The sequence below is a fragment of the Pleurodeles waltl genome, chromosome 4_2 (genome assembly GCF_031143425.1).
Source record: "Pleurodeles waltl isolate 20211129_DDA chromosome 4_2, aPleWal1.hap1.20221129, whole genome shotgun sequence".
NCBI classification, from domain to species: Eukaryota; Metazoa; Chordata; class Amphibia; order Caudata; family Salamandridae; genus Pleurodeles; species Pleurodeles waltl.
Genome location: NC_090443.1, coordinates 957,120,716 through 957,139,201, shown reverse-complemented (window position 1 = coordinate 957,139,201; position 18,486 = coordinate 957,120,716). Strand labels below are relative to the sequence as shown.

General features: G+C 42.4%; 1 protein-coding gene across 6 annotated transcripts in view; it reads left to right on the top strand.

Moving 5' to 3' along the window:
* MAST2 (microtubule associated serine/threonine kinase 2) overlaps positions 1 to 18,486 on the top strand; it is a 1,054,635-nt gene that overhangs the window by 963,106 nt on the left and 73,043 nt on the right. For all 6 annotated transcript variants that reach the window (XM_069232766.1, XM_069232767.1, XM_069232770.1 and 3 more), the window contains 3 exons: positions 4,185 to 4,307; positions 8,382 to 8,491; positions 10,597 to 10,751. In XM_069232766.1, the coding sequence (XP_069088867.1) occupies positions 4,185 to 4,307; positions 8,382 to 8,491; positions 10,597 to 10,751 (388 nt within the window). The remainder of the gene's footprint in view (positions 1 to 4,184; positions 4,308 to 8,381; positions 8,492 to 10,596; positions 10,752 to 18,486) is intronic.

The following is an 18,486-nucleotide window of genomic DNA, read 5'->3' as shown; positions in this document are numbered from 1 at the left end:
TCGGTGAAGCAGGTATTTGAGTAACGTATTTAATTGATTAAAATGCTGTTTGAACGTTACCAAATGCGCATAACTTATAACATGTTTGTGAAGTGCATGTTGGCCCTCCAGGGATGTTATGACGAGTATTTAACATTAATTTTATTTTAAATAAAAAAAGAGGTGGGGGGCTCTTCTGCCTTTCAGCTCAGATCTCCTACGGTTTACCTTTTCTCCGGCACCAAATAGTTAAAAGAGCATTGGAGCGTTAAAGTGACTAATTCATTGGGTGAGCTGGGATCCCCTCTTCAGCTCCTCCCACAATGTGTCAGCCTCACCCCCCCCCCTCTCATCCCCCCCATTCCTTCCCAAGGGTTAAGCTCAAGAAGAGGTGGTAAGCTTAGGCGCATGGTATAAGGTGTTGGTAACGCTACCTTGATTTAAAGCATACTTTTAAATGTTAGAGCTGTCAGTATGAGATAACACCATTTTTTTCTGAGATTAGATATTTGTGGGCAGAAGTGCTCCATTATAGTGATGTTTGTGTACCTAGCAGGTCCTAGCTTCCAATGCTAGTAACAAAGCTAAGGTGTGTTCTGTGTCTGTTGCAATGCGCTGTGTTAAATGTGCAGGTCACAGTTCTGAGTCATGCTTATTTTAGTTGGCAGGGAGCTTCAGATTCTGGGGTGGGGAATGCCTGAAAATGTGCTCTTCAGGCTTGGGGTTTTCTTCTACTTTGGAAGATAGATGTGTAAGGGGACCTTCCCTCTTTTGAGGTGTAGAGAGGCTTTCACTTCTTCCAAACAAGCTCAGTTTGTTTGCCTGATCGTGTCTCGAGTTGTAACACTTTGTATGTGATAAAGGTGGTTTTGTGCATGCTTTTGCTTCTAGAGGCAGTTTGTTCAATGAATCTAGCAGTGAAGTGCTGTGATCGCCTGTTCTTGGTTTAGAGATGATGCTGGCTTCATAGAGACTGTTCTTAATGATGCATGTTGTGTCACCAACCAGTTACAGCCGTTTCTGAAGCTGTCTTTCTCTGCTTTCAACTTAAACCAAGTGTGGTTCTCTTGGTCATCCACTCAAGAATTGCGTACTGCAACACAGTGTACATAGGCATCAAACAAAATGGAATAACTAATGCAGTGTCATTTGGAGCTTAGAAGAAAGGCTCGTCCCTGGACTTTCACAGCATGTGCATATTTCTGCAGTTCTTCCTGGCTTGCCTTGACTCCACATAGAGCGAGGCATCCCATTTGTGTGATGCTTAGCCCAGGTGCAGGACTCGGCACAGTATGGCACAAATAACGGAGTTCACAAGTAACTACGGTCTCAATAAAGACCAACAAAAGCATCTTCATTATCAATGTACGGAATTACAAATCTTGTAACCAAGTTCATGAAGTTGGAAAGTTGAGAAGTTTGTCATCTTTGCAAAATTTCAGCTGTAGGTGGAATTTCTCACACATTGTTTTGCAGGTTTTCACTGGGGAGATAAATCACTGCCCGTTAAGGAATTGAATTTGCTCCCTAAACTGCAAGTGCATAAATGCTATTTTTAAGTGCATAAAAACAGTTCTGTGTATGTAAGTATTATTGCCTTTTAACCACGCCCATCACCTTTATTAGTTCCTGGGCTTGCCTTTCAAAATCACTTGATGGTATTGGTAAATGCTTTACATTTGTCCCTCCTTGAGGCTGTTTTTGTCAAGCCTTGCAGACAATGGATTATTGCACGATTGACGATATACTTCAGTGTGGGCGAACTATTTTTTTCTTTTGTCGCCCCTTTGTGCTTAGCGTTGGTCACATTGTTCACAGATACCTAATCATGGTCATTTCTTGTGGCTCTCCCCTTAAAACACTTGAAATTGGTAAATGCTTTTCATAAAACAGAAATCCTTAAAGAGAAAGCGACTCTTCTGGCACAGCAGGAGAGCTGACACTACAGTATTCACTACACTCTGGAAACTCACCCTATACTGCTTTGCAGGGCATTACGTTTACAAAACATTTTTGCTCATAACAGCCTGTGGTGGCCCTAGGACAATGGGACCACCACCAAAACGTTCAGCACAACACACACTTTCTGTATAGGCCATGTCTGGGTCCCCACACTAGGTCAGTGGGGACCCCAAAATAATAACTCCTCCCACCATTCAGTGTCTTTTTAAGCACTCTCATGGCTGTAACTTTTGTTTTACAGCTGGGAATAGCTCGTGTGCTAAGGGCCTTGTTTGTAATATCATTGCTGTAGGCCTGCTACCCCTGAAAATGTGTAATACACTACATCCTGAAGCATTTGTTTTGCAGCTGGGGGAAGTTATGTTTTATGGGCCTTGTTTGTAATGTCATTGCTATAGGCCTGCTAGCTTTGAAAATGTGCAATGAACTACACCCTGGGGCTACATATGTGATTACACTGCATTACTTTCTCCCTTTCTTTTTTTCATGTGGTTATGCTCTCTAAGGGCTGACTGTGTGGTTACATGACCATGTTTCTTCCAAATGCTGTTTTTATGGTGGTGTCCTCTAGGGGCTGTTCTGAGCATTGCAGTCAACATACTATAATATTTGCGGCATGGAAACTCACCCCATAGTGCTTTGCAGGACATTCGTTTTACAAAACATTTTTGCTCGTAACTGTGGTCCTAGGAAAATGGGACCACCTTCAATTTGCTCTTTCTGTCTACCTCATTTCTGGGTCTCCATACTAGGTTAGTGCAGACCCCAAAATAATAACCACTCCCACCATTCAGTGTCGTTTAAGCTTTGTTATGGCTAGAACTTTTGTTTTACAGCTGGGAGAAGTTTTGTTTTAAAGACCTTGTTTGTAATATCATTGCAGTAGGCCTGCTAGTTATAAAAACACCCTCTAGGAGCTAAGTATATGGTTACACTGCATTACTTTATCCTGTTTTTTTCCATGGGATTATGCCCTCTAGGGGCTAACAATATGGTTACATGTCCATATTTCTTCTGAATTATATTTTTGTTATGGTGCCCTCTAGGGCCAGTTTTGAGCTTTACAGTCTAATGCCAAAAGTTTTTCTGATGAAGGTTTATATGATAATTGTATGTTTTAATAATCTCTCTTTATTACAGTTATGACCGTAATTCAGCCCAATTTAACATCCTTAATACACTATGAGTGTTTAAACACTCTTGATATGTTTGGGTGAACCTTCCAGTTTATTACTCATCTGTGGCTGCCTTGTGTCTTTTTAGGGGAATTGTGTTAGCCATCCAGCAATTCTGATGGTGGGGTGATGAAGTGGTATTCTATTGGAATTAGCATGTCAGATTTAAATTAAGATGCCAAATGGCAACATTTTCATTTTTTGCTATAGATAGAGGAAGAAGGTAAATGGAAGTGCTTCAGTTATATGCAGGGCCATTGGAATTATATGGTAGGAAATAATTAAATTATGAGGCAGGGTTGACAAATTTATGTTGCAAGAAAAGTCCTGTTTTGAATTTACAATGCCAGTAGCTCTAATGCACGCAAATGCAAGACCTATTGCATTGCAAATGCTTGTTATTTTATTGTTGCAGAAATATTTACCTAATTCTTCATTGAAAGAAGTTTCATAAGGCAAGAGAGAGCGCCATCAACAGCTTCTGGGTGCTAATTAGTGCCACTTTATGTATCATGGTACTATCTAGAGGTCAGGGATGTCCATTTGTGGTCATCAAGGACTTTCTCTGGTCTTCAGGATAACTGCAGACTCTATAGATCATTCACATTTTTCTTATGTACTTTCATCTCATGTGATGTTCCTGAACTTCTGCCAAATCTGTGGCCATTTGGGACAAGAAAGTGATGCTAAAACATAGCCCATAGTTGGATTTAAATGCTAAAAGCAGCAGCTTTTTTGCCTCTAAGGGGTTGAAGGTATATCAGTAGCAGGTATACAAACGTGTCTGAATGAGGAAAATATTGACTACAAAGCCATGCAGGGCTAGCCTCCAATTACCTTTTGGTGCAGATCTATCACCGAGTTATGATATTATAGCTTCCCAATCTGGACACATTTATTGTTTTCAGTTGATGCTCTTTGTTAATAATATGACAATGGAGCTTTCCCCCGAGCACTATTCCTGTTGAATGTTTGCTCCCTGCCTCAGATGGAAGTTATGTAACTGCTCAAAACTTATTGGAAGTGATCTTTAGCTGAGTGGCTTGTCTCTCTCTTCTATCATCACAGGCAGTGCCTTTGAGGTAAAGCAGCATCGGTTCTTCAAGGACTTGGACTGGAACGGATTACTGCGTCAGAAGGCAGAGTTCATCCCACAGCTGGAATCCGAGGATGACACCAGCTACTTTGACAGTAAGACAGCAAGGTTCTCATGACCATTTGGGTCAGTGAACGAGACTTCAGATGTTGTGTTCCATATTGATGACTCCTCTTTGTTACAGTTCAGAGAAACCACTTAAGTGGGCACCTAATTTTAGCTGGAATAAATAATGGGAAAAAAAGCATATGGCCTCCAGGGGCCGTATTATAGAAAGGGCGGACTATCGCTGTTTTCGCCACAGCACACCTTCAAACAAGTGCGTCAGGTGCAAACTGGAACAGTGTCCCTATTACAATGAGTGCACTACTCCCAGGGCAGCCCTGAACTTTTGCAGGTACGGGGGCAGCGCATTCAGTAAAAATACAAAGATTGAAAGCTGATCCATGTTTGACAGTGCAGGCAGCATGATGAAGGGAGAGAGATCACCCATGTAGGCGGTTGCAGTCTTGGATTGCACTCACCTGCAGGAGGATGTTTGATGGGTCTATGGGATCCCGTTTCCCTCCCTAGAGGGCTGCCTATAGGAGGCACACCGAGGTGCTCTGTGAGTGCACCTCCCAAGGGCCTGTTTGCATCTGCTCCCACATCTGTAATACAGCGTGGATGCCAAGGCAACAAGATTCCCTCATTGGCACTTGACACGGCCCAATGCAAATGAGGGAATGCCCTCTCATGATAGCGCATCTACATCTGAGCCAGTGCTATCAGTATTACAGAAGGCGACGCAAAAGCTTCTGTGGCCCTTTCTGTAATACTACTCTGCCCTGGGCGTGCACACACCCTGTGTGTCCCTATACGGCCCCAGGGATCTAGTTGGTATACAAAAGAGATTTGTGATTGATTGAATGGCTCTCCTTTTGCAGGTCAGAAACTCAAAGATCCAGCCTTTCATTCCAGTTATTGCAGTGTTAGGCTTCACAAGATGTGCAAAAGCTCAACAATGTTTTTTTAAAAACCATAACCAGTTAGAAAACAGACACTTCACATAGAGCAATGAATAATTTCCCAGGACTGTCAATGAGATATGAAGTGGTGCCAGCCAAATAAAGGGATTTACTTAGTAATAAAAACATTTTCCATCTAAAAATGTTAATTTATTAAAATTAAGTTCCATATCTTCATATTTTAGAGGCTTGAAGAGTTGTATTCAAATACTGAATTAAACTATTCTGTGCCACAGTGCCCTACTCTTACTGCAAAAAGTAATTAATGGCTGGGTTAACCATTATCTTCTCTGCATGCTTTTCATTTCAAGGAATTAATTCCTGAATTTTAACCAGGCAGACGAAGTTGTAATTCTAGTACTCTATGCTATTCTCAATGTCCTACCCAGCTCATTCAATAATATGTAATATCATAGTTATAATTTTCCTTAAGGACAGTTTTTTACAAGCATTCCCCAAAATGATATCCAAGTATCAGTAATCATATATTCACATATATGTATTATATATTGTACTTGCTGTCACTGAGCGGCACTATGGTAATCAATAGAAAAAATATATTTCTGAGCTCGTAACCATTGGCCTGTTGCTTTGTAAAACATTTCTAATGATATGCAGAAAGGAGGCGAGCTGTTACAAGTGTTAAATATCATACGCTGCTGACAGTATTTGTATATTTGTGTTGGTTTTACAGCCTTGCGAAGCAGGTTCATCCTGCAAAGCATGAGTAACCTGTCTTTACTGTTGTGTCGTAAGTGAAATCAAAATGGCTGTTTAATATCGCATCCCAAGTGGACTGAGTTATGTTAAGTTGATACACTGGAATATAGTAAATGTATTTGGATAGAGCATTATTAATATTTACATCATTTTATTAATTGGTTGTCAAAAGTTGACCCAAACAAAATTATTTGTAAATGTCCTTGCATGAGTAGCATCAGTAGCCACCTGGTGCCTTAACACTGTATCTTAATCGCCGGGACATTTATCAAACTATCCTTTAGAAAGTACATCTAAATAATATCATTTTTATGTATTATTTGCCCTGGATCTAAGCCAAATGATTTGGCCTGGTAAATAGAAAAGCAGAAATAATTTAGAAAAGGCTCTTTCAGTGGTCCTGATGGATATTTAATGTACTGCTCAGGCTCTAGACTGGAACCATAAGCATTTTCTTCAGAGATGTTCCCGCCCACACCTAGGGGGTGCTGTGTGACTCTGTACCGCCCTAGAACTGACGTCGATTTCTTTCAATTCCATTGGTATTCCAATGACTTTTCAGATTAATTCCAGTATGCCAGGAACAATGCCTCCACCCAAAACTACAGGTTTCAAATCATGCCACAGTTGCAGAAAAAGGATTTAGATCACAAACCTGCATGGGGTGTATCTCTGGTGTCTGGGCTCGGACCTCCTGGGTTCAAGCATTCATAATGGACAAGACATGGAAAATATGTTATCTGTGCTGGTGTGGATACTACAGATTACCAGGGAGGGGACAAAGCGAGAGATTGTGGTACACCCCATCCCCGGAGTCTCATAAATGTTTGAAAAAAGCTTGTCAGACCTCTGCCAAAGGATGGTTTCAAGGTTTGAGGAGGCCCCTGTGACTTTTTCATAACTAAATAGATGGATGTAATTTTTCAGTGCCTTTGAAAATTGCTGGGCTTTTCATCAATTCATTTATAAGTTCCAAGGCAAGTAGCATTCCATTTACTTCAAGTATTCAGGGCTGCAGCCAGGCTGCCATGAAGTGACTACACAATCCAGAGGTCTGATTTTATTCATCGAGAGCAGTGATTTCAAAATTCAGACCTGAACTAATTCCCCCATTAGACCAATTTCATCAAGGACTTTAATTCAGGACAGAGACCAACCATGAGTCTGCTCTGCCAGTTGGGCACAGGACGGCAACCAAAAGAAGCATTAGGGCTGAATGCTCTTGAGAATTGTCACTTTGTCTACCCCCATATTTGTGCCCAAGGGCCATAGCTTGGCCAAATGGCAAATGAAGTTAAAGATTTACCTCAGTCTGATATCCCACCCTGAAAGTTTAAGATGTCTTGCATCTCTATGTCTGAAACTAATTTAGACAGTAAAATGGGTACATCCCACACTTCTCAGCCAAGTTAGCTACTTTTTCTGTTGTAAAGAAAATGGCAACAAATGTAGTTACCTGTGTTGGCATAGGGTCTCAGATACCCTTACACCGCACCCTTATTTCAGATCTGAACCACGTTGACCGTGAATGAAAGAGCTTCCTAGCTTCATGCTTCTCAAATGGCCCACATAGAATTTCGAGGGGTGCGGGTGAGTTTCCATTAGCCAGAAAACCAGTGTATTGAAATAATTACTGATAATCTCCTGAGACCACCAACTGACTGGCGTCGAAGATGATCTCTTTGGCCTCCAACACAGCGCTGTGATATCTCGGCAAGATAGTGTGGGGAATACAACTTGCTGCAACCTCCTATTTTAACCTGCATTCACTGGGAGTGCATTGTATTCTCACTCGTCATTTAAAAGGGCTGTGACTGAACCAGGATATGCTGCATGGTGCCGCGAGAGAGCACAGAGTGAAACCCTCGGCTAACGTGATTTGGGTGGCAGGATTTATTTCTGAATTAGTTGTGCCAGCCTTGGCAAGAGAAAAACTATATGAAATTTCCCGAGTCCAAATAGAAAGAAATGTGCTCTCTGTAATAATATTGCAATTTAGGAAACAACAATTTGCTGAGTATTCTAAGGCTAGCAAACAGGCATTCACTGAGCACTTACCTTTAAATGGGACAGCTCAGTAGAATTAGTAAAAATGTTACTGAGGCCCAGCAGAAGGGACTACTTTAGAGCCACATTTCCCATTGCTCTTTGAAATCTGTTCAAAAGAACTGCGCTGGGACGCTTGACATGAAAGTTTGTGACTTTGGGCATTTTGCTTTGTTCTTGGCCATTTTCTATTATCATTTCTGTACTTAAATTAGGTACTTTACTAATTATTTTAATATGTATTCTGTTATCCTTGATGCCACGCTTTTTGTTACTTGTAAAAAAAAAAAAAAAAAAAAAAGTCTGTGGAATCTGCAAGTTAGTTGCCTCTCTCACAAACAGCCTCAGGGTGAAATCAGTGCTCTTTGTTTGAGATGCCTTTTCTTTCCCATGCAGCGCGTTCAGAGAAGTACCAGCACGTGGATTCAGAGGAGGACGATGATACAAATGATGAGGACCGTGTGGAGATAAGACAGTTCTCCTCTTGCTCGCCTCGATTCAGTAAGGTACTGATGCTTGCATGCCTCGGTGACTGTACATTTTCACAGAAACTTTCCTTAAAACCTCTGTGCAGTGATGTTCAGATCTCATTTATTGTAAGGTTAGTGCCTCATGTGTAGGTTTGCCTTTTTTTGCCCACATCCCATTCTATTTCTGGTGTGAACCTTATTCCTGTGCTTGGAAAAACTCTCCTTATTGCCGATACTCTTTGCATGTGCGCAGTGGCGTAGCGTGGGGGGCCGGCCGCACCGGGCGCAACATCTTGGAAGAGACTCGAGTGCTAAAATCCACGGGTTAGGGGGCGCAAATTACTTGCCTTGCCCCGGGTTAGGGGGCGCAAATTACTTGCCTTGCCCCGGGTGCTGACAACCCACGCTACGCCATGTGCAGTTAGTGCCCCGTTTGTGCCAGTGTTGATCTGTGTTTCGAGGTTCTTCATAACCACGGTTGTGCCAAAGACGAGCTCCATTCTCTGCTCCCATTCTTGGAATGCTCGGTTTGATATCTTTAGATTTCATAATGTTTTTTCGTCCGTCGGAACCAACACTCATGTGGGTCTTTTTAAAGCGTGTACTTTGTTAATACTACTCTGTCTAGTTTCGTCGCAACACGTTTTTCGTTAGTAGTTAAGTTTGGCTAACCCATGCAGTCACAGCACCACCATTGACTATAGTCTTGTGTTTCTTTTGCGGCGGAACATTACAGAGCGTGAAGAGGTTATGATGTAGTTTTTGTGTCCAGTCCATGCTTCATTTTCATGCAGTCATGGGACTTGAGAAATTTGTTTTAGGACTCAGAACGTGTGTTCTGATGGGGTGGATTTGCTGTTCTTCAAACACAGAAAGCGCTTTTGCACACATTTCTCTATCCTGGACGACTTTCTCTTTTTTAGGCTTTGCTTCTCATTTTGCATTCTCTCGAGCATGCTACATGGGAGAATCCTTTTAAGGCAGGGAATAGCTTTCGGCAATGTTAAATGCATGGATCACTTGCCAAGTATCTACAAAAATAATGGACTTTTCTGTATATTAACATAAAAAACGTCTAAGTGAATGAGACTTTTTTAGTTGTGAGACTTATCCAAAGAGTCATTCACCTGAGGCAGATCTAGCCTCAGCTCAGAAGTGCTACGTTTGAGCCAAGGAAGGCTTTGACATTGAGGTAGTGTACCTCTCACCAGAAATTCATGTTTTTTTTTTTGTTGTTGTTTTTTTTTGACAGAAGGGAGATCAAGTAATTTTGTGGAGCTTTTAAGTCTTTCAGCAGCCTATAAATCTAGGCTACGATGACCCAATTCTTCATCATGAAGTAAAAAAAAAAGGGCCAATATATTAAAATTGAGCACAATTTAGTATGTTTTGCAAACAGTATAAATCTCCTTCACAAACCTTTTTTTATGATAGAGATGGGGGAGAGCAGGATAGATTAGCCTCATAGGCTCCCATCATGTGGCTAAAATACAGGCTGTGCCTTTAAGATCCCCGGGACCACCAGTATACCATCAGCTGGTGGGAGTTGCTTCAGTTCTTTGTGAAGGTGATGTGCAAACTATGAAGATGGACTCCACCAGGGAGGGGGGAGGGTTGCTTATGATTTATCATGGAAATACTCTTCCCAGAGAACAGAAGTTACAGGTAAGAAACTATTCCTTCTCTCGTGGGGAATTTCCATGTATTGTCATAAACACTGAATAGAGTAGAAAGCCCATCCCCATATATCGCAGTGGAGAAGACCGAGGACACCTAGGCAGGTTAGGCAAATAGATTTCTCAGGTAAGCCTGCCCTACCTGAGCATCTGCTCTAGCATCAGAATCTAGGCAGTAGTGCTTGGTGAAAGTATGACTGATTTCCAGGACGCTGCCTTACAAAGTTCAGGAAACTGGATGTTGAGCAGTAAAGCAGCAGTAGCTGCTTTCCCCCTAGTAGAATGTGCTTAAGCTTTAGCTATTAGTGATTCATTAGCTTTATGGTAGCACAATAAAATACATATCTGTAGTCATTCCACACTTTACTCATTGTTCCATGAGGTTCCGTGGGCGTTGAATGGATGATTCTAATGAGCTTTTCTTTATTTGTGCCTGAGCTCTCACCATGTGCTTCTGCTCTACAGGTATACAGCAGTATGGAGCGTTTGTCCGTTCACGAAGAGAAGAAGACCCCTCCACCCACCAAGCGGAGCCTGAGTGAGGAGAAAGAGGACAAACTGGACAGCCTTGGAGGACTGAAGAACCGCGACCGAGGCTGGATAATCGGCTCTCCTGAAATGTGAGCCTCTGTTCTTGAAAATGTATCCTGATAACTTTGGATAGGCCTTTGCTCTCTTGACTGTGGTTGTCATATTGCAAATTGAGGAAGTTCAGTTGTATTGTTGTATTTTCTTTGTGTTCTTCATCTCTGTAAATTTTTAAATGGCATTGCTGTACGTTTAGTTTATTATTAGGACCTCAAACAACCCCCACCCCAAAAAAAACAAAAATACACAAAAAAAGAACAGTTTACAGGCTTATTATCTCCAAGTCACAACCTTTGATTTGCATTTTTTTTATTTACAGTTTTATTGGAGGCCGGTGAAGCATTAGAGCCACAGTATACATTATTTGTACCTATACAGGTATTAAAATTAGAGAGGACCTATTTCGTGAAAAGCTTTTTAGACATTAGAAGACAGAGGAGAGAAGGTGATGACTGGTACATTTTGAAAATGTATGTTAAAGTGCCTAATGGAAGACGAGAAATTACATTGCACGTTAGATGCCTTCCATATCTCTGGTGCTATGTGCAAACATCAGAAAAATGTTAACAAATTATACTGGCAAGATGGCTCATAAATAGTGCTTCATATGGCAGTTGTTAACAGTTCAAAACACTTTAGGTAACAGGTATTTGGCTTTGCAAGCTACATGGTATACAATTTATTGTCCTCGAAAATCTACTAGAGTTTAAATGTGTTACCTAGAGCCACACCGGATGACATCAACAAGCGCTTGATTCGATGAGCCATCAGTGGCAGGATGTCGACAATGATTGACCAGAGGAGGGTATTGACACCTACTAGTACACTCCATCATTGCCTCTACAGCCAGAAAGAAGGCTAATATAATATACCAACAACATCCGGACCAGCACCAGATAAAGAAATAAAAAAGATGGGCATGGTGGGGAGAAATTTTGAAGGGGGAGGATTAACTCAAAAGTGAATAGCCAACTCTGATGCTCTGCTCAACAGAAATGCGTACAGCACTGGGACGAGATGGCAGAGCCGATGAAGCACCTGATGAAACATTACCACAAAAGGGCAGAATCTCTGGTAGAAGAGGGGAAAAGCATTGCAACTACTGTTTTGCTTTCACTAATGACCGAGCTGACAAATATCTCTGGAATGCACTCCTCAGTTCAAAGAAGACATTTATTATTATTTCACCACGAGGTTCCTAAAAAAGATGATCAGTAGGTCGAAAGCACACTTTCAAAAATAGTCACAGCAATGAAATGAAAATATACACAAAGTGATTCTCAACTGCATTGTAAACAGCAAATATATGTAGTTATAATTATGCAAAGCATAGAATAAAGTAAACATTCAACACCATAGGGCCTGCCAAGCTCTTCATCTTTCTCATTCCAGCAAGGAGATGACCCCGTACAACTGCGAGAAAGGGATCTCCACCCTCACAAGACCGATGTGTCAGGCATTTGACATCTAATCCTGACTGAGGTTTTGGAAATTCCACCTCTACTGAGCAGGGCTACCTTTTTATATCTCAAAGAACCGGAGAGTGCTTTCTAGAAAAAAAAAACCTCCCTTAAAAAAGAAATATTTAAACATGCTGACTAATGTAGGTCAGAGTTGAAAGGAACACTTTAAGAATTGGCCCACATCCCAAGGCATTTCTCCCAAGGCCAAACCGTTCCCTGCTTGCACAAAAAAAAACAGAAGTCTGATACATTCTTATCGTGCTGGATGACTAACTGTTCGGTGATATGTCCTAGCTCTTCGGCGAGAGAGAATACGAAAACAAGCACAGCTTACAATGTGGAAAAACACAGACGGATTTAACAAGGTCTCAACTGCATGTCTAACTCTACGATAAAGTCAATAGGCAGCTAAACTGAATACAAAATGTAGTCTGCAATTGGTGAACACTGAACAACTAATCCAGGTGCCAAGTACTGCAACACAAAGTCAGTGGTCAAAAACACATATTTCACTACAGCAGCAGACAGCAAGTAGACAAATGGTGGCGGGAACTACCCTGAGACGACATGCCTGGCTAAGGGTGTCAGTTTTCAAGCCATAGGTACAGGAGAATGACATGCCTTTCAATGGGTGACAGCTGTTAGGTAGTACTGTGTATGAAACTCTTCAGCAACCTAAGAAGGATAATGGCACTGCACAGTCTATGCAAGGCCTGCAATTTAGGGACACATACAGAGAGGATCAACACCTGTCGGAAAACGGAAGATGTTTTTCAAATACAACCTTACACCAAGGGTTTCAAGGCACAAGCCAAACACCAACACAACAATGGCAGTACCAAACACCACTACGCCATCGCTTTCAGGAACATGCAAGAGGAAGAGCATAGCCATAAAGAGGAGTGTCTGCCCCCTCCAGAAAGTGTCTCACTACATCACCACCCCCTCTCACACACACCACCTACTTTTTCCAATCTTATGAAGCATGCGTCGGGTGTGGAAGCAGGCAGATGTGACTGTGTTTACCTGTTTCTGCATAGATAACTTGCTGCCCAAGATGATGCCGAGGTTGCGGGTGTGGTATGTTGGGTAGGGGATGGGAAGAGTTCAGCAGGCCACCAAGCCTTATTCCATGGCGAGGTGTTGTTCCAAAGATAAGGATTTCTGTATTTTCTGTTAGGAGCTTGAGGCAGTTGTCCTTCATCCAGTTGGCGACATTCATCATTCATCTGTGGAAGTTGGCTCTGGTGGTGGAAGGGTCTTCTGGCCGTGATAGGATGAGCTGGGTGTCATTGGCGTATTAGATGATGTTGAGTCTGTGCGATTTGACAGTATTGGCCAGGGCGGGTCATGTTCATGTTGAAGAGCATGGGGCTGAGGGGCGATCCTTGTGGGACGCCACATATACTCTTCTTGGGTTCTGAGGTGAACGGGGACAGATGGATTCTCTGGGTTCTTCTTGTGAGGTATAATGCGGTCCATTTTAAGGCATCTCCCTAGATTCCGATTTGGTGGGGTCTGTTGATCCAGATGTGGTGGCAGACAATGTTGAAGGCTGCTGACAGGTCCAGGAGGATGAGGGGTGCTGTTTCACTGCAGTTCAGGAGGGCCCTAATGTTGTTGGTGGCTGCTATCTGGGCTGCCTCGGTGCTGTGGTTAGCTCGGAATCAGGATTGAGTGGGGTCCAGGAGTTTGTAGTGCTCTGGGTGTTTGGTGAGTATCTGGTTGATTGTCTTTTCAAGAACCTTCACCGGAAAGGGGAGCAGGGAAATGGGCCGGTACTTCTTCAGTTCTGCTGGGGGTCAGGGGATAGTTTCTTCAGGAGAGACCTCACTTCAGTGTGTTTCCTGTCCTCAGGGAAGGAGGCCGTAGTGATGTAGGCGTTCAGGAGGTTTTTCAGCTCATCGCCAATTGTCTTGCTTCCGAGGTTGAAGATATGGTGGGGACATGAGTCCATGGGTGCTTCCGACTGTACAGAGTTCATGATGGAGACTGCGGCTTTAGTTGTGAGAGGGTCCCAACAAGTGATCAGGTGTTCAGGTTTGTGTTTGTGGATGTGAGCAGGCTGACGCTGTTGGCATTCGAGGATTTGAAATTCTCATAGATGGCTGAGATCTTGTCATGGAAGAAGTTCACCAGGGTGTCACACCGTTCTTCGGAGGGAGTGATGTCTTTCCCGGTGGCTGCGGGGTTGGAGAATTCCTTCACTATGGCAAAAACTTCCTTGCTGCGGTTGTTGCAGGCTTCTATACGGTCTGCTTAGATGTTTTTTTTCTTTGTTTCTTTCAGGAGACATGGTACTGATTGAGTGCTGTCTTGAAGGTGGTGTGTCTTTTTGCTCATATGCCACTTTCTTTCTAGTTGCCGGCAGTTGCTTTTGTTGAATTTCGGCTCCGCTGTGAACCAGCTGGCTTTTCTGGCAGGTACTTTGGGTTTGGCTTGCTTGGCAGAGGGCGATTGTCTCTGCATATTCCGTAATCCACTGGGAGTTTTTTCAGCCTGTTCTGGGTCTGTTGTTATGTTTGGCAGGTGGGAGTTGAAAGTGCAGTTCTACTGGTCTTCTGATCTCTTTTTCCAGTTTCTGTCCCTGGAGCTTGGGGAGGGGCATGGTGCCAGTGTTTGTAGATCCTGGGATGGTGAAAAGGATGCTGTAGTGGTCAGTCTAGGTGAGCTGCAAGACGTGGCTTTACTAGACTGTCTCTGGATGTAAAAATGGGTTTGAGCATGCGCCATGCGATGTGGGTGGGTATGGTGACAAGTTGTTTGAGGCTGATGTGTTGCTCATGCTTTCCAAGAGAGGAACAACAATAGCTTTTCTAGCAAATATGCCATTGCAGGATATTTGCATGGCAGCTAGGCTACTGTGTCATCAATGCACACTTTCACAAAGCATTATTGCATAGTCGTGCAAATGATGAAGGAATCTCAAGTGGACAAAACGTATTAAAACATTTATTTACAAACTCAAACTCATCTTCAGCCCAACCCCCACAAGGATAAACAAGCACTTGCAATGCAACGGGTCTCTCATTTCTCAGAGTTAGAGCTATTAGCAAGTAAACTCTCAACCGGGCTTTTCTTGCCACATTAAATTGAAAAAAAAGAGCGCGATCGCGCTGCTACAGTTCACTCGTAATGAAACCTTTCGCAAATGTGCAATTATCTACGTGACCGGCAAAAGTGCAATTAACTATGTAACCGGGTTGATGTCATGCAAAGCGCTCGACTTCTGCCAAGCGAGATCGCGCTGCGAAAAAAGATAAAAAGTAGTCCACAAACCGGACGGAAAACAGCGAGCCTCGCATGTTTTCAGTACTTGGTCGCTTCGCTCGAGGAGGGCTAACCACCGGAAAAGGCATGATGTATGCATGCCTTCCACTAATAAAAGAAAGCAGATTTTAAAAGGCAAGCCCACGAACCAATGAAAGACACTGACGTGACTTGGACGGGGCTCCGAGCCCTTTTCTAACTACTAAGGCGTCTTGCAAGCGAAACGCATGCGCAAGCGCATGCGGCGCAGGCTCGACCCTAAAAATAATGCAAAATCAATGCACAGAATGTGAATCCAGAAAATATTCATGCTGCAAAACAAAATGGTTTCTTACTTGTAGGAGTAGTTTTGCAGCTTGAAGAATTTTCTGCATTCACATGCGACCCACACACCTCCCCAGAAGCAAAAAAGTAATAATAATAATAATAATCTTAAAATGAGGACCACTCTTGGATGCTTCCAGGAAGGGCATATGACACCAGGAGAGGCTGGATTAGGCACCGTGGTGGGACAGTCTCCATGGCCCTCCCCACTCCTACCACCCCCCCCCCCCCCCACCCCCCAAAAAAAAAAAAAAAATCAGAAGGCGTACTACTAATACATTGGAGAATTCCAGTCCCAACCACTAGATGGCGGAATAGTGCACATCATATTAATCCAGGAAATTCTTCAAGGAGTAAAACTACTCCTACAGGTAAGAAACCATTTCATTATAGTTGTCATATTGGTTCAGGAATAGACCTTTTTAAACTTGCAGTTGTCTCAAGTAAGGGTGCAGGTTTTTGTAGCTGAGGAGGAATAGCCTACCCTCCTTTTTCTTTCTAAAATGTGTTAAATTAATTTTGTGCACTGGACATGTTAAATACCACCAAAGTCTGTTATCTTTTTGCACTAATATTACTGAAATTTGATGGGAAGGTTGGAGCAAATGTTGCTTAACCATTGATTTTGTAAGTGCCGTCAGAGCAGCTGTCCTAGGATGTGGGCCTGTCGTGTCTAGTCCTTAAAACTTGCTTTCTCTTTCTGGAGTCTCTATCAACTTTTTTACTTATAAACCTATAAAGCAGAAATGTGTTGCCGCTTTTTATCCTGTTCGTACAGAACACAACCAGTACTTTAACGCCTCATTTCTACATATTTTGCACTTTTCTGTATTGACACAGAGCTAAAAAAATATATATATAAAAAAAAAAAAACATGAAATGTTGTTCTAGTGCTGTGTAAGCAGTAACTCCACTATTTAGAAAAGCCAAGCCCAAGTGTTTCGAGCAAGTTCTATGTTGTCCATCTTAAAGGTAAGTCTGGTTGTAGAAGCGCAAGTTCTTGCATTAGGTACTTTGGTCCGCCCTTGCCCAGTCCATGAAGCATTGCGGAAGTAAGTTGACCAAAGATGGCGAGAATGACTGCAAAAAAGCAAAACAAAGACGCTCATTTAAAGGCTTGGCGTAAAGAGAACTGTTGTCCACATTCAGCAGTTTGATCCCTAGACAGAGACATATTGGAGATGTTGAGGTGCTTGAAAAAATAATCTTCCCCTCATGTGATTGTGGCCTTCAGTGGACGAAAGGTAGTTTTTTGATTGATCACCCTTGACATTAATGCTATCTATTCTATTGTGTTGTACTGCAACATTTATTTATATTACCCTTATGTGCGGTGCGGAAGCGCTTGCCTGCATGGATAGCATGTTACCCTCTGTAAGGCAGGCTTCTCCAATGAGTAGCTCGTGAGCTACTGGTGGCTATCCAGCTATCTGTAAGGTACTCTCCTGTGTGCAGCCCAGCCTACAAAACAAAAAGGTTTTGCTTGTCTGCATTAATATATTCATATAAAAATTGAAAATTGTGTTCTCGAAATGAAAATGTGTGCATCTTCGGAACTACTAAGCTGATGTTTGGAGAAAAAATGGTTTAACTTCCAAAATGTATTTAAAGCTGATAATTAAGTGATAAATCAGTTGGGAGTTGTATTGCTAATATTGTTACGGTGGTGCCAGTGGCATTGCAGCTATGACTGCTAGGTACTACCCATCTTAAAGGCATTCCAAATTGACAAACCCTTTTTCACGTTACTGCTGATTATCCTGCCTGATCTACAGAGGTGATCACTGGTGTTAATCTTGCAAAGGGTGGCCACTAATGTAATCTTGTTTGATGCAGTGTCTGTTATAACACAGCAATACTAATAATATTAGTAGCTTGGGTGATTTTCATTGAACATAAGTAGCTCTTAGTAAAGAAAAGGTTGGAGACCCTTGGTGTAGGGTGTGTGGTTGGAAGGATGTCTTAGTTTTGATCCTGTGTCGTGTGATGACCACCTAGGTATGGTTATCATGTTAAAGAATGCAGCACTTAGCACTGTGATGAATGAAGACGTAAGAGAGGTGCTCAATTTATGATTTTCAATAAGCTGGCAGCTTTGCTGGTCCCTTAATGCTAGTTTATATGATTATAGCCACTTGACTGGGTTGTCCATCAAGAGATATTTAGTTTGAAGTTTTTGGTCCTGAGCAGGAATAGGCTGGAGGGAGTAAAGGTGGCAAGATCTTTTAGGATAGAATTGAGGAATATCTCATATTTAATTGTCATTGTGAGCTGTCAAGAAGTGGTCATAGCATGTAACGTGCTGGGACCTGCAATAGAGGACAATTAGAAAATCACTATATATACATAGGAAGGACGGAGAAAGAAAAGTAGGTCAGCATCCCATCTTCCCTTTATATTAAGCGACATATATAGAGAGGGATGCACCCATCAATTATCAATAACACACCTAGTCTTATTCCCTGTCACCGGCAGCGAAAAACATTGTTTTTCTAAAAGGACTCTCACCTACACAACTGTGTGACATTCTTTATCATTGAGTCCTCGCCCGGCTACCTAGTCATAGCCGGGCAGGCTCAACCCCCACTCTTGGAGGGAGCACTTGTTGGTAATGGATGTTATAAATGGGATCAGGGAAAGGAAATTAGGATAAAAGCTTAAAGAAAATAGTAACATGTGCCATGCTCCTGGGACTCACCTGAAATGAAAC